Below are 20,989 nucleotides of genomic sequence, written 5' to 3'. Positions count from 1 at the left end.
ACAAAACTTTCCACATATCAAAATGTAGTCACATTTATATTTTTTCCTGATTATATTCATCATAAGTTCTTAACTTTAAGAAACGAGCGTGGCTCTTTCAAGTATTTCACACAGTTCAGTTTTGAAATATGGCAACCTTCCCTGCATGTGACTTTCAGTTAGAAGTCGATCATCAGGGTTAAATCATTTGTTTGATCATTAACATTAACATTTTAAGAGCTGTAATTCAGCTAAGCCGGCATAAAAAAGGTATAACTGATTTTGTTGAAAAATTTAAATTAATTTTACAGCAAACTCCTCCGTGAACGAGATTAAAACAAGCCTACCTACTGAAACTACTCTGTCAGGTTGTTCTCGGAAAACTGTTTACTCCAAGTAACTGATAAATAAAAACCCTAAGTTTTTGATTCATTGTTTATTTCTCCAGTCAAAATCGGCGCACATTTGGTGAAGACATCTTGCAGTCCCTTAAATTGTTCCTTTGAAGCCAATTTCAATTCTGATTTCTAAATACATGTACAGCTCTAGTGTGAAGTGTCTGCTTCATGCCAACAAATTCAGTTACTTCAAATTTTTAAAACTGACACTCTTCATCTTCAAGAAACCTGTAAGGATCTGCGATTGCTATTGAAGTGGTTGAATTACGACTATTACAACGAGGGGAATCACTTCTACCAGCATCAGACGATACCTGTTCCGACTTAGTAGGACAACCTTTGGCCGTATATCTCTCTGCTTGTGGAGGAAGATATGCTGAGTTATTTCCAACAGCCACTGCTTTAGGAGGGAGATATGTTGGGTTGTTCCCAACTGCGTCAATCACTTGAGCTCCTGTATTTTGGCGCCCAGTGTTTTCCGTTATATTCTGACCTCTAGTTACGCGCTGGGAAGTATCAGCTTCACTTGCATTTGATGAGTGCTCATGGTCTCTGGAGTCTGGTGGCTGATCGCTAACTGCTTGATGAATGGGAGGGTATGGTGGATTGTTTGCACCTACGCCTGGAGAGTTTCTCAAATGACCCGCGTGTAGTTCACTTCGATCGTCAACTGCGTGATGAATGGAAGGGTATGTTGGATTCTTTTCTCCTCCATCTGAGGACTGTTCCGTCCGCGGGGGTCGTTGATCTACATCTTCTGTTGTGGGTTGATCTCTGACTGCTCGGTGAATTGGAGGATATTGTGGATTGTTTCCCCCTGCCCTTAATGAGTGTTCTTGCTGATCGTGTGTTGTGTGTTGATCACTGATTGCCTGGTGAATGAGAGGGTAAGACGGATTCCTCTCTGCTCCATCTGAGGGGGGTTCTTCCTTGAAGAGTTGTTGTCCTATGTCCTCTGGAGTAAATTGATCTCTGACCGCTTGATGAACTGGAGGATACTGTGGATTGTTCGTACCTGTACTTGAAGACTCTTGCTGACTAGTGTCTGGTAGGCGTTGATCACCAACTGCCTGGTGAAGAGAAGGATAGGATGGATTCTTTTCTTCTCTACCTGAGGGGGGTTCCTCCTCGAAGAGTAATTGTCCTATGTTCTCTGGAGTGGGTTGATCTCTGACTGCTTGATGAACTGGAGGATACTGTGGATTGTTCTTATCTGTACCCGAGGAGTCTTCTTGCTGACCAGTGTCGGGTGTGCGTTGATCACAAACTGCTTGGTGAATGGAAGGATAGGATGGATTATTTTCTCCTCCACCAGAGGGGGGATCCTCCTTGAAGAGTCGTTGTCCTATTTCCTCTGGTGTATGTTGATCTCTGACCGACTGGTGAATTGGAGGATACTTTGGATTGTTCGTACTTGTGGCTGACGAGTCCTCTTGCTGACCAGTGTCTGGTGTTCGTTGATCACTAACTGCTTGGTGAATGGAAGGATAGGATGGATTATTTTCTTCTCCACCAGACGGGGGATCCCCCCTGAAGAGTCGTTGTCCTATGTCCTCTGGTGTATGGTGATCTCTGACCGCCTGATGAATTGGAGGATACTTTGGATTGTTCGTACCTGTGGCTGACGAGTCCTCTTGCTGACCAGTGTTTGGTGTTCGTTGATCACTAACTGCTTGGTGAATAGAAGGATAGGATGGATTATTTTCTCCTCCACCAGAGGGGGGATCCCCCTTGAAGAGTCGTTGTCCTATGTCCTCTGGTGTATGTTGATCTCTGACTGCCTGATGAATTGGAGGATACTTTGGATTGTTCGTACCTGTGGCTGACGAGTCCTCTTGCTGACCAGCGTTTGGTGTTCGTTGATCACTAACTGCTTGGTGAATGGAAGGATAGGATGGATTATTACATTTTCCACCAGAGGGGGGATCCCCCTTGAAGAGTCGTTGTCCTATGTCCTCTGGTGTATGTTGATCTCTGACTACCTGATGAATTGGAGGATACTTTGGATTGTTCGTACCTGTGGCTGACGAGTCCTCTTGCTGACCAGCGTTTGGTGTTCGTTGATCACTAACTGCTTGGTGAATGGAAGGATAGGATGGATTATTATATTTTCCACCAGAGGGGGGATCCCCCTTGAAGAGTCGTTGTCCTATGTCCTCTGGTGTATGTTGATCTCTGACTGCCTGATGAATTGGAGGATACTTTGGATTGTTCGTACCTGTGGCTAACAAGTCTTCTTGCTGACCAGTGTCCGGTGTTCGTTGATCACTAACTGCTTGGTGAATAGAAGGATAGGATGGATTATTTTCTCCTCCACCAGAGGGGGGATCCCTCTTGAAGAGTCGTTGTCCTATGTCCTCTGGTGTATGTTGATGATCTCTGACTGCCTGATGAACTGGAGGATACTTTGGATTGTTCGTACCTGTGGCTGACGAGTCCTCTTGCTGACCAGTGTCTGGTGTTCTTTGATCACTAACTGCTTGGTGAATGGAAGGATAGGATGGATTATTTTCTTCTCCACCAGAGGGGGGATCCCCCTTGAAGAGTCGTTGTCCTATGTCCTCTGGTGTATGTTGATCTCTGACTGCCTGATGAATTGGAGGATACTTTGGATTGTTCGTACCTGTGGTTGACAAGTCTTCTTGCTGACCAGTGTCCGGTGTTCGTTCATCACAAACTGCTAGGTGAATAGAAGGATAGGATGGATTATTTTTTTCTCCACCAGACGGGGGATCCCCCTTGAAGAGTCGTTGTCCTATGTCCTCTGGTGTATGTTGATCTCTGACTGCCTGATGAATTGGAGGATACTTTGGATTGTTCGTAACTGTGGCTGACGAGTCTTCTTGTTGACCAGTGTCTGGTGTTCGTTGATCACTAACTGCTTGGTGAATAGAAGGATAGGATGGATTCTTTTCTTCTCCACCTGAGGAGGGATACTCCCTGAAGATTAATTGTCCTGTGTCTTCTGGTGTAGGTTGATCTCTGACCGCCTGATGAATTGGAGGATACTGTGGATTGTTCGTACCTATATTTGAGGAGTCTTCTTGCTGATCGGTTTTTGGTGTGCATTGGTCACTAACTGCCTGGTGAATAGAAGGATAGGATGGATTCTTTTCTTCTCCACTTGAGGAGGAATTCTCCTTCAAGAGTCGTTGTCCCGTATCCTTTGGTGTAGTTTGATCTCTAACCGCTCGGTGAATTGGAGGATAAGGTGGATTCTTCACACGTGCACCTGATGAGAGCTCCTTAGCACCAGTATCCGATGTGTTTTGATGGCTAACTGCCCGATGAATAGAAGGGTATGGTGGGTTCTTTTCTCCTCCATCTGGGGATGGTCTTTCCTTAAGGGATTGCTGCCCTTTGTCCTCTGGAGGATTGCCTCCCTCCGCACCTAAGACGTGTTCTTGTTGAATTCGTGTATCATTGTAATTTAGTGCGGTTGGGTCTTTCACTGCCTGGTAAATAGGTGGATACGATGGATTGTTTGCACCTGTTCCCGAGGATGTCTCTGGTGGGGATTGTGTATTGATGTTTGTCAGTATTAGTTGATCTCTTACCGCTTGGGTGTAGGAGGTATTAGAGATTTTGCCTTTTCTTGCATCTGATGATTGTCCTTCCTTGGGTAGTCGCACACTTTCGTCTGGATTAGGTTGATCTTTTACTGCTTGGTGAATAGGATGGTGGGGTGGGTTGTTTCTTACTGAAAATTGTTCCTTCTGAGGTTTTAGATCAGCGCATTCTTGAATATTTTGATCCCTTGCTGCTTGAGAAATAGGAGGATACGCTGGATTATAATCACATACAGCCGAAGAACATTCCTGCTGCAACCTTTCGCTACCGCTTGACAGTGGGAGATTATGAGCCGTTTGACGCGTATTAGGATATACGATATTGTTCCCAGTCAAAGGGTCTGAGGGTTGCTCTTTAAGTTTTTGGTCAGTGTTCAGTAAATTAGCACTTTCATCTGCCAAAGGGCACCTCTGAGAGTTCTCACGATCGCCCAAAGAATGTTCTACAGGATGTTGATCCGAATTTTCTTCACGTTGACGATACGAAGGACTTCCATCACCGACTGACTGATCTATTTTTGAGGATGGTGTTTTGCTTCTACCATGTCCAAACCTGTACGGCATTATGCCATCTACCCTTATCTTTTCAGTAGCACAGTCCTGGCCATTTACTGTAGAAATCACTAGCAGCTGCATTAAGTTATCACCCGATGTACCGGCTTCCTTCCGTAACTGATGAAGGTATTGTTGGGTAAATGCCAAGTGATATTCGATTTCCTCAACGATTGACGGCTGTAAGAACACTGTGTTACCACTTGGCTTAGCAAACTTCAGCGTCAATGTCCCTGGTGTGGTGTGCCCAACCTAGGATTAAAAAAAAAGCCAAAAAAAAAATTAAACAAGTTAAGCTCGCCACTTGATGAACATAAAGTGACCTGAATTCCCGTCCAGCACTGTACATGGTGCACACGACAATTTATGTTACTGATCTGTCAATCAAACTATATAATGGAATTTTGATTAGTTTAGCACCCCTCTTCCCCACCCCCCCGCAATTATGAAAAAAAACGTGTATGCATACCAAAAAAAAATTTCTGTTGTAAGTAATACAATAGCGATCAGGGTGGACTGGCTGTAAATTTCTGTTGATTTCTGGCTCATTTACATTTCAAAAAGTTCCTTTTTAATTGAGAAACTATTAATTCAACCTGCTCATTTTCTGTAAGTTAATTTTAGCATACCCACTTCAATTTAAATCAACAATGCCATATCTTCTGGCTGCATCAATATTCTGATAATTCACCTGAAAAAACATTTCTCCAACCTCCAGATGGTTTATTGGCCCAGATAGATGGAGGATAACTCTGCCATCCTTGACTAGAGGAAAACCCTAAAAAAGAGAGAGTATTAATTAAACTGAACTTGTATGACACCTGCCATAGAGTTATTCTGATATTTCTCTAGCCACACCCCTCCCCATGTTATTTTGCCTGGTATGTTGCATGTAAAGAAAGAATCTTTTAGATTATATGATGATATGCGATGGTTTTCAAATAAACTCTTAAAGCAGGAAAAAAGGTAGAGAGGTCTTTTCCCACCTAGTGCATTTGCCGATGTCCACCTTTTCGTATGAAACTGCACATCTCAGTTGAGGGAAAGTGAACCCACGGAAACTTGATTCTACAACTCAAACTGATGAGTTCCCTTACCTAACCAGTCCACAAAAGGCAAAATTAATACTCAATAAATCAAGTTGTTTAAGTCTAAGGAAGTGACTTCTTTATACCATTCACCCCAACATATGATATAAAGTGTCACTTCTTCTTGCAGTGCAAATATGTTATCTTGCAAATAGTTGATGAGAACATACAAGCTTATCAGTTAGAGGGTATTTTTTGATAAAGAACCATATTCTCCTGTCTTATTTGAAAGGCTAATTTATGACTCTCTTCAGAGAATCACTCATCGGATTTTAGAAGCAACAGGGTAAAGCATTTGTGGCAGCTATCATGATTCACAAAATCAGTTCAATGCATACAATCTGGAAGATTATATAATATTCACCTCAGCTTTGAGTTTCTCCAGAAGTAATGTAGTTGGTCTGAGAAATTTTTCTGTAAAGCTCCTATGTGACCCATTAAACTTCTGATTTAATATCTCCCTCAAGCTTTGTTGAACCCTATTGCTACAAGGGTAACTGTTTCCATAGTGAACTGCAAGGGCACGTTGTGCAGTTATAAGAGTGTCCTGGAAATTAAGAATAATCATGCTTACTGGTAATTAAACACTTAAAATCTTATTCTCCCATTCAACAAGCAACACAGATCAGCTGTAAAATGAGGTATAATGTACCAAATCCTTACAATGAATTTTCACATGAATATACATCTCCAAAAGTAAAGGGAAGTCATATCAGACAAAAAAAATTGCTGAAATAAATTAATAATCATTAAGAAATGAGAAAAAACTGAATCAAATGAACAAAACTAAAGAATAATGAAAAGGGAGAGAAAAGGAATAAAAAATAGATCTATTTGTTGACTAATGGCTGAATGCACCAGATGAGTAAATGATTGAGTGGTTGATTAGTTTACTTATTTATTAAAAGAAACAGATTGGCAACCAGGATAATTAAAGTTCATAAGGCAACCAGGTGTACAATCAGACATGGTTTGATGCTACTCTGGTTTAAAGATTTAATGAATGTAACTGGAAAGTTACAATTCACAGACCCAATGTTTTGACACTCCTGTCTAGTGCCTGCATTAAGGGTGATCTAAATGCTGCAAAAAAGAGGTCCTTTTATACTCTCACTAATTAGCTGCACTTTTTTCTGACGAGGCGTAAATAGAGGTAAATAGATTGGCAACCATTACCATTACATTTTTGGCTTGAATGAACCCAGTCTCTTTAATTTAGATGGCCCTAAATCTGCTGATCAATAGATTTCCTATTACAATGCAATATTGAGACAAATCTTAACACTCATGGCTCAATCGTTTTGATTCAATTAGAAAGCTTGATTACTACTTGTTTTCTCCAGCACATTCATCATGCTATTTTTCTTGGTTATTCATCTATCAAATGTATCCATTTTGACCTTGAATGACTTATTGTGGTTTCGAACCATCAGTCCATATTGATTCCTTTCACTTTCGAAAATTTCTGTACAGTTTCTCTTAAATGTCCATATCAAATTCACGCATATCCAGTACTGATTATAACCAATGATGACCACAAACCATACACTTAACCTTATAACTCTCACAAGTGATTAATACGTAAGGTATCCTCGTAATGTCCCCACATTATCCAGCTAACGGGTAATAAAGTACTAAAAGTGATCATATATAAGTCGTTATCTCGATCCAACGCTAAAATTTTGTTACTTATTGACAAGGTAATGTGTAGCAGCTGGAGGGTCAAATTGGAAATTTAATAACCAGATCTTGGAAGTGAAAGGGTTGACAGACCTACACCAGAAGATTTCGAAATCAACAGCGAACAAAATAAATATTTGCATACAAATTTCATACTTCCGGTTTACCTAAGTCCATCAAATAATTCTGTTTTGCTTTCAAGATTAAGTAAGGTAGCATATAAAGGGATTCAAACTTATGCTTTTCCTTAGACGATCACAGGTTACTTATTTCATGAAATCCATGAACTGTGAACATGCATATATAGAATTTCACGGCAAACTGTTTCGAAGGCCCCTATATCAACATCTACAAACACTGGCTGTATGAATGAGCGTAAGGATTTACTCGATCATACCTGTGTATGACCGAGGAGAGCCTGTCTCTTTGTACCACCATATAATTATGATGAAAGAAACAGAAACGCTTACGATCGCAAGATTATTCACTTTGAAGAAACTGCTGCATATCAAGTAAAATTGAATGTTTACTATTTGCTGAGGCAGTTCAGAAGTCTTTTTTGCTCGACATTGATTTCAACATTCATTTATAAATTAATAATAAAGTATTTTCCTCACCTCTACAGTGTGCGAAGTGGAAGCCATTATAAACATTCCAGTTTTCAGTTTCCGCGAAAAACCGGATGACGTAATTCTAAACCTAAAATTAGGAATTGGATCGGACTGGCCCATATCTTTCCAGAATGGACTGGGTTAACGTCAGCGGAGAATGATATTCTATGTTTTCGTGCCAATTTTTAAAATCTCTCTTTTTCAGGTTTTATTCTCTCTTATACCATATTTATAGTGAAACCCAAGAGCTACTTTTGGTCCAATTTCGCGGTCCTAACACATAACCCATTGTTTAGAAACTATAGGAGGGTTTACCATGCATAAGAATTCTGTTGCGAATTAATTATTTGTCTTCAGTTCATGTAAATGAGATAAGCATTGGTCAAACGAAACTCTGCCCTACAAACGAACACTCCTACACGGTGGAAGGATAAATTTACCAATAGTACAATTGAAATGGTACAACAACAAGCCGTGGAAAGAGCAAGTATCCGTTTCCTTCTTAATAGCACTTTTTAAAATATTAAATATCGAACAGTCTGAGTTTTCTATACCAAAGAAAGCACCCTTTGCCCGTTTCTGCTTAACCCTTCAACCCCGTCACCCATAATCCTTAACCCCTTCTTCACACTATTATCCAACTCTTTTTCTGTGTCGGCTAATGAACAATCATCAAACTTTTATTATTTTTGAATCGTTTGATCTAAGAGCTGTCCTGAGTGGACAATAGCTCCATTCCATTTGTATCAAGAAAGCTTCGAGTTCACTTTCCATTTTACCCATAGAAAGATATTTCGTGATCTGGCTTCTAGCTAAGAATTGCTATCAGTTTCTTCATCCCAGAGTGTGATGTACTGATTCGCCCGCAGTTGCTCTACTCCTGGGAGTCCTTCATACGGGTACTCTGCGTCAATACCGTATCCAGTTATGTACACCTTGGTTTCTTTCGGCTGAAAGTAACAATTTAATAAATAGATAAATAAAAAAAACTGGTAAATAGTTAGATAAAAGATGATAAATAATGGGTAACGTCGACTTTGGGAAGACTGATACCCTTAGGTGGTGTTTTACCAGTACCTAGAATCTTTTTTATCAGACTATAGTAATTTCGGGCGTTAAAAATTGCAGCAATATTTTATTGGTAATACATTGAACGAAAGATATTTGGAAAAATTGCTTCATTAGCGCTTTGATAAAGTATTGTTTCTGATTTTGGCATTTGTGGGAAATAATTAAGTAGTTCGAAAGTTACATACCTGGATCTTCCTCACGTAATTAACCACTTCTATAAACTAAGACAAAAGAGAGATTTCTACTGAGTAATTCGGTGGTTCTGTTAGCATTAAATGTTGGTAATCAATAAACTCCAAACACCAAATCAATCTTGGCCTCGCTCTATCTCTTATACACCTGTTTTCTTTCTTCTTAAGTAATCACACTATATCCGATAAAAAAAATAGTACCAGCAGTTGAAACTAAGTGAGAAACGAGGTGTAGGTTGACAAACTGATTTTTAGAGATTCATTTTAAATTTTGGCTGCATAAGCTCAGGTTTTTTCGATTGAAGACTTTCCAAATCATCGTTGCGAAATGAGTTTCATACCTTGTGGACTCCCACCTCAGAACTAAGCTGTTTCGGCATATAATCTCACGCACTGCGCATTCATTACTAATTATGTGCCATTTCTTACTCTCCAATGCTAATGTAATATGTAGTCAGCTATAAACCCTCTGATTACAATACCTACCGATGCATGTTCTTTAGATGCATTAGACCTCGCACCAACTATCACAGTGGTGGCTTGGAAGAAAAAATCGAACACGTCCTCCTTGAAGCCAGAGTCTACGCAATAACCAAGAACTGGTTTCTCCTTGAAGAATAGCACAAATCCTATGAATAAAAATTAAATGTTAACGATTCTTTTCATACTTCAAATTTAAAAGCTCTATTGGAATTAGGTGTGATCATCATCTGAAATTTTCTTGTTCAGCTTAGAACTCACTGTTTGAGATTTGGTCTTCTTCTGGGCCGGTTTAAACTGGCTTAGCAAAGCTTTGTTTTATGCTCGAAGCGTAATTGTTCGATTGAAAGCCCGAGGCTGACAATCACTTCCCCGGCCAGCTATGCATTGACTTACGGTCTTCGCGACATAAACAGTTACCCAGGTCATCGTTCAAAACTGTTTGTAACCTACCATAACATATTCCGCTATGAAGAGTTTTGTGGATTTTCATGGAGAACTGTTTTTCGTCATCCAGGTAGGTTGGGTCTCCTTCTTGCTGACATACTACCCAATCTGCTATTTGTTCCTTCAAGGAAGAACGAAAAAAATACTTAAATGGAAAAACACTGCATCTTAGCGCATATAACAGGTGATTCATGACTTACCAGTGTATACAGGTGGAGCATTTCGTCCAGTCTGCATGTCTTTAATTTCTGTTGCACCTCAGGGCCAGACAACACTCTTAGGCGAGGTTCACCAGCCAAATGTCTCCTCTCGCTCTCGAACAAAAATAGCAAAGGGAGCTCACCAGCATGATCCAAGTGGTTGTTTGTGATGAAAACATTCCTTGGGAACTCGTTGTGAGCTGGAAATGCAAAATAAGGTTGTCTAGAGAATAAATATCTGTGAGGCAACATTCAACTGATAAAGATAGACTATGACTGAGGATTTCACACAGATGGGTTTAAAACACAGGGACAAAACTGAACGATCGCCGCAAATCGAGGAAGGAGTAGTAGGAATTTCACTAACCGAGTCTCTCCCTGCAAGCCTTGAGGACACCAGCTCCAACATCTGCCAAAAGCAAAGGTTTTCCTTCGTGAAACACAATTGCGGAGGAGCTTGGCTGGCCATGAAGGACGGCTGAAACCGGTTTCAAATGGCATTGTAAATAAATGATTGTTTATTTTTCATCATTATTTTTCAGGGGTTTTGGTTTGTGCAGAAATTTAATCTGCACGCCATCTTTTAATCCTTAACCCTTTAACTCCTAGGAGTAAACCAAGACAGAATTTCTCCTTACAATATCAATACAATGTCAAGAAGGCAAGTGATAAGAATAAAGAGAAATATCATTTGGGCAATTGTTAGTTGATCCAATACCAAATTCTCCAAATTAACATCATGAGAACTGTATGGCAGACAGTAAGGAGAATTAATTAAAAGATTTGGAATGAAAGGGTTCATCCTTAGCCACGCAAGAAGTCGTGAAAGCTATAATCGATACAGTCGCCATTGCAATTGGCATGCCATGATAAAAAAGAAGAAGTAAGGCAACTATCTGTGGATCAAACATAAAAGACGGTAAACATGGAGAGTGAAAGAAGCACTTGAAGGAATCTCTGAATGACCAAAAGAGACTATTTCAGGTGTACAGTTATAGGATATGGGGAAGTAAAAATCTCACGGAGAATATGCAGGAAGAATTCTGCTTAGGCTAAGCTGTAACAAGTTGACCGATCTATTTTACACTGTAAAAAAGAAAAAAAAAGTGTGCAGTTTCTACAGTACCTGTTGTTCCTGTCCCAGTCCCCACGCAGTAAAGCTGCGCTGTGATTTTGCGTGAAGTTATTTGTCCTCTTAGTATGTTGAGTAGAAAATTCATTTCGGGTCGTGATTTTTCGGGCTTCAGACACCCACTTATAATTTCTTTTAGCTTTAAAACCAGTTCCTCCCCAAATTCCTCAGTAGGAATATTCTGGAAAAAATACGAGCGCTCTTAGATATAAAACATTACCAACGAATTACCAATAATACATAGAGTGACTGTCGTAACCATAAGTAATTCGTCCGCAACTCGTATGTTTAAAAGCCAATGTTTGGACCCCTCCAGTGATTTATAGAAAAACTTTCTGGTCGAAAGATTCACAGGTAGCAGGTTGTCCTCACTCGTTATAATACTAATTACTACATAGATATAGTGTTTTTCGCGCACGCCGATTGGTTAGCTCGGAAGTGATTAGCCAGTACTATTCACCTTCGTACAGATGAAAAGACAAACCGCGTGTCAGTAGTTTAATTCCCAACCAAGTAGGGAATATTGACAGAAACAAACTAATTGTCAGGTTTTTTTCTTTTTATTTACACTTAGATATTAATTCACTTTCATTGTAACTGAAAGTGGTGGATATCTATCTCCAATTTGGTAAATAATTGTCAAAAGTCAATACTTGTTTCACCATTATCCTTGAAAATTTTCTAAAATTTTTGTTCGTTTCTACCCACCGGAATGGTCGGATTCTCTCCCGCCATTTTCTTGCTGAAAACCGTTTCATGCTGCAGAATGTTATCATACACCTCCCTGCCACTCAGGACTTCAATCAGACACAAACCTGGCGGAATAAAATTAAAAAAACCTTAGTTGATAGGGCCATATTCCCATGGAATCTAATACAAGGATATTTTTGGAGATCGATATTAACTTGATGTCAATTTATGGATACGGATATCTAAAGGATCTGAAATACTATAAATTTATAGCGAAGACAATTTATTAGGACATACTCTAGTACCTCCTTATTCCTTAATAATTAGGCCGGATATGTATTTAGCTGTATTTTAGAGACAAGGTATAGTATCCGGTCTCAGGGACATAACAGACAAGCAAAATAGTGGGCAAATACACAAACAAACAAAACGGTGAGAAAGGTAATTAATACTCACTTTAACTATCAGTAAAACTCACCAAAACTATGAACATCAGCTCTCTTGGAATAACGTCCTCCAGAGGTGACCACTTCAGGCGCCATGTAACGATACGAGCCAATCTGGGTTTTTGTTTGACGTGTCCCTTCAGTCGCACGAGCAAGACCAAAGTCTCCGAGTTTGAGTACTGTGTGGTCAGCTGACAACTGAAAAATACCGTGTACAACGGATTGACTAAAACCAGCCAGCTAGTGATGATTAACATACAAACACGATATGTGAGAGAGCCGAAGCAAACCTGCACTAGTTATTTTAGCCAGTGCAGGGAATGATGAAGACAATCAATTTTTTCAAACTTACAAAAATGTTTTCAGGTTTAACATCTCTATGTACGATATTGAGCGAGTGAAGATGCTCAATGGCAGAGCCAATATCCTCTAAGAATCTGACGGAAAAATCTTTTCCCTGTCCGTCTCCATGGTTTTTCTCCAGATAGGCTTTAAGAGTTCCTCCCTCCATGAACTCCATCACTATCGCCAGCTGATTCTGAATGGAGATGCATTGAAGGACCTCCACTATTTTGGAGTGTTTTGCCTCCCTAGAAACAAGGAACGTTCACGACTGCTATAGAATTTTTCTCTCACTAGATGGTACTCTTTGTCAGGTTTATATGGAAAGAAGAATACAAAATGTTATTAAAGTGAATCTCTTTTCGTTTTCACGGACTAGCTTTATTGATTAACGATAAAAGCCCAGAATAGCTTTGATGCTGCCACTGTATTGAACCCTCGGCTTCTGGGGTATTGCATCTGTAATCTCTATTTGATAGTAACGAGCAGAATATCTGCCAAAAGTGCTATTAATGTCACAATTTCAAATAAGACAAGATATTCGTGACTTGATTAGATAGCCTTTTGCAACGTTAATCAGTCTAACCATTACCAAAAGACACATTTTTTTCTACTAACATGTTCATGAGAGTCCTACGCTTAAACATGTTTTAGCATTGAACCAAAGATCCGGACTCTGACCTCCATCAATCCGTCAGGAAGATTTTTCTCAGACATTACCTTTGATACCAGAGGGGAAACATTAAAAAATATTAGCGTGCGCTGGAGAAAAATAGATTTCGTTTCCTGAAACTTGACGTGTAGCGCTGTACCGGGGTTGAGCCATCGATCAGATATCGAGTTCCAAAATAAAGTCGCGTGTCAATTCATGACTAATAGAATACTTCAAACATCACTATTATACTAACCTTAGTGTGTCCACTTCTCGCTCAAAGTCCTCTATCTGTTTGCGGCTCTCGATATTCTTCAAGATCTTTACAGCCACATCACGGCCGCCCTTCTTAGCTCTAAAAACCTGGCCAAAGCTGCCTTCGCCAAGTGGATCGAGGTAGCCTGGGTCTAGCTTGCTTATCACTCTCTGGCTTACCCGAGTCAATGTTTCTAATGCTTCTAGGTCTTCTGTCTGTCGAGATAAAATCAAGCACACAATGATCATATGAACATCAGGGGCTAAAACTGAGGAAGGTTATCCCGATATAGTGGGATGCTGGTCTATCAGCAGGGTTTTTTAAACAATGCGAGATGGAGAAAAGAAGTACCATAAAAACTTACATAAAAAACAAACAAACAAAGGTATATATATAAACAAAAAAAACAAATTGTTCATGATGTAGCTAACGTTGACAATGATGTGGCTAACGTTTGGTCCGATAGAAAGTTATTCAACTTGTGTGGCATATACTAAAACAACCATTTACTACACTGTCATTGACAATGGCTGATATTAACTTCACTTCAGTTAACAATGTTTATTAGTGTCCGTACCTGAAACCAGCAGTTTGTTGTAATTTGCAAATTGTTTACTTTAAGACGTAAAAATTTCATTCAACACCATTAGTTTCGAGACTATTTAATCATCTGAGTTTTATGAGGTGAAACATTTGAACAACTTACTTCAATTGCAACAATGTCAAATTTTTCTCTCAACTCTGAACTTTCCCTCATAACTGCGGTAGCGAGTTTGAGAATGGAATCTTCGTTGCTCCAAGCGTTTGCACGACTTCTTTCGTACACTTTCCTTTTATTAAACACTTCAAAACCATTAATCTTGATGAGATAATTAGCAAACTTTCTGTCATCAGGAAAAGAGGCTGTTTCAGCGTAGCAAATAGCTTCATCTGTTCCACCTGTGTTGCAAAGTTAGGGCAGTTTTCAAACCAATAAACTAGCAATTAAGCATACAAAACATTTTTTGCTTCCCTTGACAAGACACTGGAAATAATGAAAAAAGTTGCTCCTTAAGACCTGACATTTCTTCCACAATAATGGCAGTCACCACCTAACGATTCAGTGCAATGGAGAATTATTCTGGTCGTTACACGCCTTCAAAATTAGATGTTAGTTTGATAGGGGTCACCTACTGCATCACTGCTAAATGAAACAGCACGGTCACGAGAATAAGGAAAATGATCGCACAATAAAGAAGTTCGTAATTATCAAACAAATTCTCCTTGTCAGTAACATAGGAAATGTACCAGGAGCAGTATGGATAATATACACATTAAAGTGGGGTTGTTAAGTGACGAAGCTAACCTTTCAGGCGTAGTAGCGCAAAAGTTTCCTTCTCAGTCTCTTGCTGGTGACAAGAGTTTTCATCACCAACAATCAGAATTTCCAAGGAGCTGTTACTTCGCATGAAGGACTTACAAAGACGAATAGCTTTTGCGTATTTACTGATGGAAATCTTGCAATGTTGTAGGATTTTCTGCTTTACTTCTTCAGATGAAGGGGATGAACACTCTAAAGTTCTCCATGCTTCTATTTCTTTTTTCACTCCGTGGTAAAAGAACAAAGCAGTCACTTTGGTACTTGATTCTGTTATAAGCTGAAGTGAAGATAATAAGCAGGGTTACTTTGCGTTTGCTTAACACCGCCACGTGATTAATCCATAAAACACCTGCCATCCTCTCCACCAATCAGATTCCAAACTTCAAACAGTGTGCCTTTTTTACTTTGCGTTCTAATCACAACAGTCCTAATTGGCTGTTATGATTACTTTGATTTTGGTTTTACTGACCCGAATTAGGTTGTCACGCCTTGCTTTCATCGCATCCAAAGTCCACTGAACCTTCTCGACGGAGTACACGCCTAAGGATGAAGCCATTTTGATCTACGTTAGACTTATTTTCTTTGGATTTCCGTAAAGTTGACTTTAGATTCACACTTTCCTTTGCCTGGTCATTCCATCCTCCCCTTTCCACTTTATCGTCGCTTCGAACCTTTGTCTCGCCCAGCTTAATCTCATATCTTCAAACTACAACCGACACTCAATTGCTTCCCTCCTTTTTTCAGCTTCAAAATTTCTCCTTTTTTTCTTTTACCTGGAGTTGATCATTCGCTAAGTACGTCAGTTGAAGGCTGTTCTTAAACACTACATACTTCGCATTGAGCGAAAACATCAACTTACCAAAGGGGTTTTTAGAGAATATATCTTGGATGGTGGGACGAGACATCTGCTCGTAGTACTCGTCAGGCGACAATGCATTTGTCATGCTCATCGTGTGAAATATTATCTCCGAGGCTATGTTTTCTAGTGCAAGCTGTTGCCTAAGGTAATCTTCCCTTTGGATCCGCAGGTAAGATCTTTCATATTTCTATGTTACGGAAATTTCATTTAGAAAAAGTTATTGATACAGTTGAAGACTTTGACAACTTCCTCAGAGGAGGAACTTCGTTAAGATTGGGGTTACTGTTGCTTTGTCATTTGGTACATCGGAGAAGGAGCAGAATATCTGCCAAAAGTGCCATTGATGTCACAATTTCACGTGAGACAAGATATTCGTGACTTGATGGGATAAACTTTTGCAACGTTAATCAGTCTAATCATTACCAAAAGACACATTTTTTCCACTAAGATGTTCAAAAGAGTCCTAGGCTTGAACAAGTTTTAGCCTTGAACCAAAGACCCGGACTTTGATCTCTGTCAATCCGTCGAGAGTGAGTGAGTGAGGGGGTGAGTGAGTGAGTGAGTGAGTGAGTGAGTGAGGGGATGAGTGAGTGAGGGGGTGAGTGAGCGGGTGAGTGAGGGGGAGTGAGTGTGCTAAAGAGCGAATAACTGAAAGGGGAACCGACACATTTGCAGCTTACCTTTCCTTCTTTTATTTCTTCTATAATTTCTCCTGTACTTAAGAACTGTACGAATTCCCAAAGCTGTATGTTTGCCTTTAAAGCCAGAAGATTTCCCTTTTTATCAAGATCTGAGTCATTGGAAGTCTCGAAAGTATAATGCTTCATCTGTCAAAAGACCGAAAGAAGATACTTGTATCAGTAATAAACTCTAAATGACTCTCTTTGAAAACAAGAAAAGCGCAATAGAAAATCTCAACGGTGCAATAAAATTATTAAAACACGTATGTATATTAAAAAAAAAAAGAACCTTTGAGTGAACAGCAAACTTTTCAAAGAAGTTCTTGTATTCCGGGCGCTCGGGATCACATCCAAGAAACAAGACAGATCTTTCATTGAAGATTTGCTGCATCATTTCCACTTCTGGGCTTTCCAGGGTGTTGCAAAAGCCCTCGAAGTATTTCATCCTTCTTGACTGAAATTGGATTAGGTAAAGATTGAAAGCATTAACCACTAACAGCAATTTCAAAATACAGTAATGCGTATAATGAACATTAAGACATTGAAGGGCAAATTCAAAGGAAACAAATCTGTAGTCAATGAAGTTAAAGGTTAAAATGGTTAATACGTTTGGTCAGGTGAAGTTGGATATAACTGCGAGATTATATACTTACCAACGTCCGTGCAGTAACATCATTGTCCCCAAGGCACTTTATGATCAGATCTTCCTGCAGATGAGGCCATTTTTGGGAGAGACTGGAAATCTTAAACCAAATAAAAATATGTAAAAATATAAACTTTCAAAGAAAAACTCGAAAAACAAAAGTAAATAAAGGTCATTCAAGAACCACTTTTTCATAACTTTGGAAATAAAAGTAAAGATTTCATCAAAAGTAACATTTTTTTCATCATCTTACATCAATCATAATGCGTTTCAAAACTCTATTTAATTCATGTTAGGCCATCTATCAACTCTTTCAAACCATCTAAAGAAACTATCGCCCCATTCCTCGCATTTTCAGCAAACACAACTGACATGTAACCGAACAACTACTCAGATTGCTCTGAGTTTAGCTAAGAAACCTATAAGTTCTACTCCACTCTTTTTTGGGAGGGGATGTTCAGGAATCCATTAACTCAACAGAATCACTCTAAAGAATAGCGCTCTTCGATAGGTTTTGGCGAACGGAGGATGAATCAGGGTTCGGAAATGCTCAGAAGTTCAACTTCTACACCAACCTGGTCCAATTGCAGTGTCTCGCCACCATTCCCACTCATCCAGATAAAACGCTCTAACAGGTCGTCCATGTTGGTGGTAATAATGAGAGGAAATTTCCCGACATTTCGCAAGGCATTGTGAACACGTGACGGAGCCTCGTCGATGTTTCCCAGGAAGTGTGCGTCCACCATGATTGGTCCAACGCCTTCCTTTAAATTAAGTAGAATCTATAGTTTTGAAACTTTCTCAAGAAATACGTAGGATGATGAACTTACAATCAGTAGTCTAAGTCGGTGCTGAAATCACACAAACCTTATGCCTGAATTGAGTAACAGATATTTTTTGAGATAAACGATATGTTGTGAAAAGAAATCAGCTTTTTCCTAAACTAACGTCCGGCAAGCCACTAAAGCGCCTTTCTGGAATCATCGATTAAAAAGAAACACTACTGATTTAGTTCGTTAAAAAATTCAATGAATGAATGAAAACTTATTTTTTCAATGTATCCATCAACACTAAGAAGTTCTCTCCTAAGGAGCTGTGCACTACGACTACAAATTATAAAATAGCACTATAATTATCATTGTTTAAAGAGGTCATTTGCCTCAGAAGTTTACATTAAAATATCTCCCAACAAACCCTATTTACCACGAATCCGTGACCCGGTTTCGGCTACAGTGAGCATACCGCAATCTAAATCACAGCTTCGACATACGAAGTACATAAGAACCTTTCTACCTCAACTCTTAAAGTTGGGTGTATTTCATTACAAATCCTACTTAGCCACAATTAGGAACTCAAAATTGTAAGACCCCATATTCAAGCTTCTTGAATTTCTAAACAAAGGACATTGAAGAGTTAAAGTAAAGAAAAAAGCTTTCCAGTTCAGCATCAAGGGAGAAACTTTTACGGACTTGTACAGCGTTAAAGCGCGACTCAGGTCGTGTGAAACTTGACGTTTTGCAATCATGTGATTTAAGCGTTGTCGTAGGGATATTGGTGATTTAAACGGCTAGCGATCAGCGCTTAAACTCTGAGTCCCTCCCCGACACGGTCTTACCTCAGTATGACTGACAGTTTTCCACCAATCATCCAGAGATGGACGAGGATCTCCCGTACTAGCTAATGTCGACATTTGTTCTCCGATGAATAGCACAAGTTTTTCTTGGACAATTTTGGAACGAATGACATCGAGTTCCTCAGACAAAAGACAACGTACATCAGGCCTCGCCTCTCCAGGTGTAGCCATGTCTAGAACTGCCTGTATAGTTTTCCTAGAACTCCTTGAGCAAAAATTGAAAAGAAGAAAAAATTCTTATAAGTCTGTTTACATTTCCTAAAGACATGCTCTCTGTGAACAGAGAGCACTAATAAATCAACTACGTTTCACATTTCTTTTCCAATCATCTGAATAAAATATATGTTTACCTGCCTTTTATGTGTCAGAGAGATTTGTGATATCGAGTGCAGATTGGAAAAGAAGGCTTTTTTGATCAGAGATATGAAACCCTCTTTCAAGCAGACCATTTCAGAAACAAAGTTAGGTATACCAATGGCAAGTTATTTGTAAGAGGCAAAACCAATCATATCAGCAGTTTTCCTCAATTTTCCACAAAGGTGGTTTGACTTTCAAGTTTAGTCAGGTGTTTTTTTTTACGTAGGTGGCTTTCCCTCTCCTTTTCCCTGCACCCAAGCGTTGAAAACTAAAACCCTTAAAAGAATATCGATGTTTGGGAAGAAGGAAGCCATGTTGAGCCGCCTTCAATCAAAAGTGCTAAGTCAGACAGATTGTAATTTTTACAAATCTACTTTGGTTATTTATAGTTTTGGCGCATGTATATATTTAACGGTAGTGAAGAAGATAAAATTATTGTGCCATTCAGCATGGATTTCCCACTGATCAAGAAATGTCGGCTCTTGCAATTTGTAAACTACGCCTTTCTATTACTTAAATTATCTTCCCTTTTTAATATTTGATTGATCCCCATGTTATATTGTTAAAAAGTCCTAATGTATGTGTAACCATTCTTACTATAGTTAAGAAATAAGCAGAGGACAGAGCGCTGTAACTTTAATAAAAGCGTTGGGTCTTTGTCAATCAATTTGCAAAGCTCAACGCAGCCCTTTCCTTTTCTAGCGTAATATATATATATATATATTTTTTTAATTCCATGCAGGAATTTTCCGTTTCTCGGAAATTTTCAAAGTTATATTTAGTCTGCACAGTTCCAGGAATCGCGATGAATTCATCCGTAGCCTGAGCGTGGGAAACAATCCAAAGCTTCGTTCAATTGTTATGTTCTTAGAAACTTCAATGAATTGAGATTATTGAACCATTAAAGGCGAAGATCCTGATGATAACGCCGTTTTGTAGCTCTAAGCTATACACCGCAAACAATACGAGTTAGATGAAAAATAAAAAAACAATGTCTGTGAATACAATAAGAACCTATTCTGTATGCTCATACAACAAACCAGACAGAGGGTAAGAAATTGCTTTGTCACCGACATTTAAATTTTAGCAGTCAAGAACTCGAAATTCTTATGTTACAATCAGATATACTGCATCATTTTTGAGCAGTAACTAATTGTGATATCCTGTAAGGTCATGAGACAAGACTTGACCACTTTATTTATGTAATGGTCGTTCAACAGTAGTATATAGTTTGGCGATGGTTTGCTTCTTGTTTTCCTTCATGCTTACCGTTCGGCAATAATCGGAAACCCCAAAATCGAATTATTCGGAATATTCGTGCAATCGGTAGGCTGCAATCTACCTTTCCTACAAAACTTAACTTCATGATATGAGACACGGTCTAATAATATTTTCCCCACGAATCATCGTCACGAAACGCTCGTGTTATTTGTGAAATACATTTACTCAGTTTGCTACTGATTAATCGTTCGCAAAGTAGATATCATCAACTGAATGTTACAAAGAGAAAAATTATCACTAGTTATGAGCATTTTACATCCTTACCTTCGAATGTTTATTGCGAAGCATAGGACGATTTCACTCGTATCCAGTAAATTGATAAGCTCAGGGAGTCCCGGAAGTAGATTGAATTACATGGAGTACCAATAAATAATGTGCTAGCGGCATCCGGT

General features: G+C 39.2%; 2 protein-coding genes across 3 annotated transcripts; both read right to left on the bottom strand.

The window, feature by feature from the left end:
• Window positions 1-15: 15 nt before the first annotated feature.
• Window positions 16-8,077, bottom strand: LOC149042173 (uncharacterized). The gene is made up of 4 exons (XM_089212220.1): window positions 7,884-8,077; window positions 5,951-6,133; window positions 5,190-5,276; window positions 16-4,750 (listed from the first exon to the last, which is right to left on the bottom strand). The coding sequence occupies exons 1-4, from the start codon at window positions 7,995-7,997 to the stop codon at window positions 575-577; spliced, it is 4,560 nt and encodes a 1,519-aa protein (XP_089068346.1). The 5' UTR covers window positions 7,998-8,077; the 3' UTR covers window positions 16-574.
• Window positions 8,078-8,521: 444 nt separating this feature from the next.
• On the bottom strand, window positions 8,522-20,928 carry LOC113678871 (uncharacterized). Of its 2 annotated transcripts, XM_089212224.1 has the most exons (21): window positions 20,862-20,928; window positions 18,942-19,164; window positions 17,902-18,090; window positions 17,337-17,426; window positions 16,973-17,137; window positions 16,684-16,830; window positions 16,004-16,190; window positions 15,614-15,684; window positions 15,130-15,421; window positions 14,491-14,723; window positions 13,785-13,999; window positions 12,887-13,124; window positions 12,567-12,732; window positions 12,107-12,213; window positions 11,393-11,579; window positions 10,634-10,744; window positions 10,267-10,466; window positions 10,073-10,187; window positions 9,626-9,768; window positions 9,134-9,169; window positions 8,522-8,827 (listed from the first exon to the last, which is right to left on the bottom strand). In XM_089212224.1, exons 2-21 carry the CDS (start codon window positions 19,128-19,130, stop codon window positions 8,690-8,692), a joined length of 3,219 nt encoding a protein of 1,072 aa, XP_089068350.1. In that variant the 5' UTR covers window positions 19,131-19,164; window positions 20,862-20,928; the 3' UTR covers window positions 8,522-8,689. The 2 variants fall into 2 exon arrangements, 1 of the variants encoding a protein (XP_089068350.1); XR_016188429.1 differs by lacking the exon at window positions 10,073-10,187.
• Between the last annotated feature and the right edge of the window lie 61 nt (window positions 20,929-20,989).

Source organism: Pocillopora damicornis, chromosome 7 (assembly GCF_964200805.1).
Source record: "Pocillopora damicornis chromosome 7, jaPocDami1.2, whole genome shotgun sequence".
Classification (NCBI taxonomy): domain Eukaryota; kingdom Metazoa; phylum Cnidaria; class Anthozoa; order Scleractinia; family Pocilloporidae; genus Pocillopora; species Pocillopora damicornis.
The sequence above is the reverse complement of the archived record's forward strand: the minus strand, read 5'-3'. Positions and strand labels throughout refer to the sequence as shown.

What these genes read in the sequence shown, in the direction of transcription:
- LOC149042173 (XM_089212220.1), bottom strand. Translation starts at nt 7,997, where the DNA reads ATGGGCCAGTCCGATCCAATTCCTAATTTTAGGTTTAGAATTACGTCA. An exon ending in CCACTTCGCACACTGTAGAG is followed by an intron (nt 6,134 to 7,883) that starts GTGAGGAAAATA and finishes CTTAATTTCCAG; the next exon opens with GACACTCTTATAACTGCACA. An exon ending in TGGAGAAACTCAAAGCTGAG is followed by an intron (nt 5,277 to 5,950) that starts GTGAATATTATA and finishes TCTCTTTTTTAG; the next exon opens with GGTTTTCCTCTAGTCAAGGA.
- LOC113678871 (XM_089212224.1), bottom strand. Translation starts at nt 19,130, where the DNA reads ATGGCTACACCTGGAGAGGCGAGGCCTGATGTACGTTGTCTTTTGTCT. An exon ending in CATCTAAAGAACATGCATCG is followed by an intron (nt 9,170 to 9,625) that starts GTAGGTATTGTA and finishes CTTTTGTCTTAG; the next exon opens with TTTATAGAAGTGGTTAATTA. An exon ending in ATTACGTGAGGAAGATCCAG is followed by an intron (nt 8,828 to 9,133) that starts GTATGTAACTTT and finishes TGTTACTTTCAG; the next exon opens with CCGAAAGAAACCAAGGTGTA.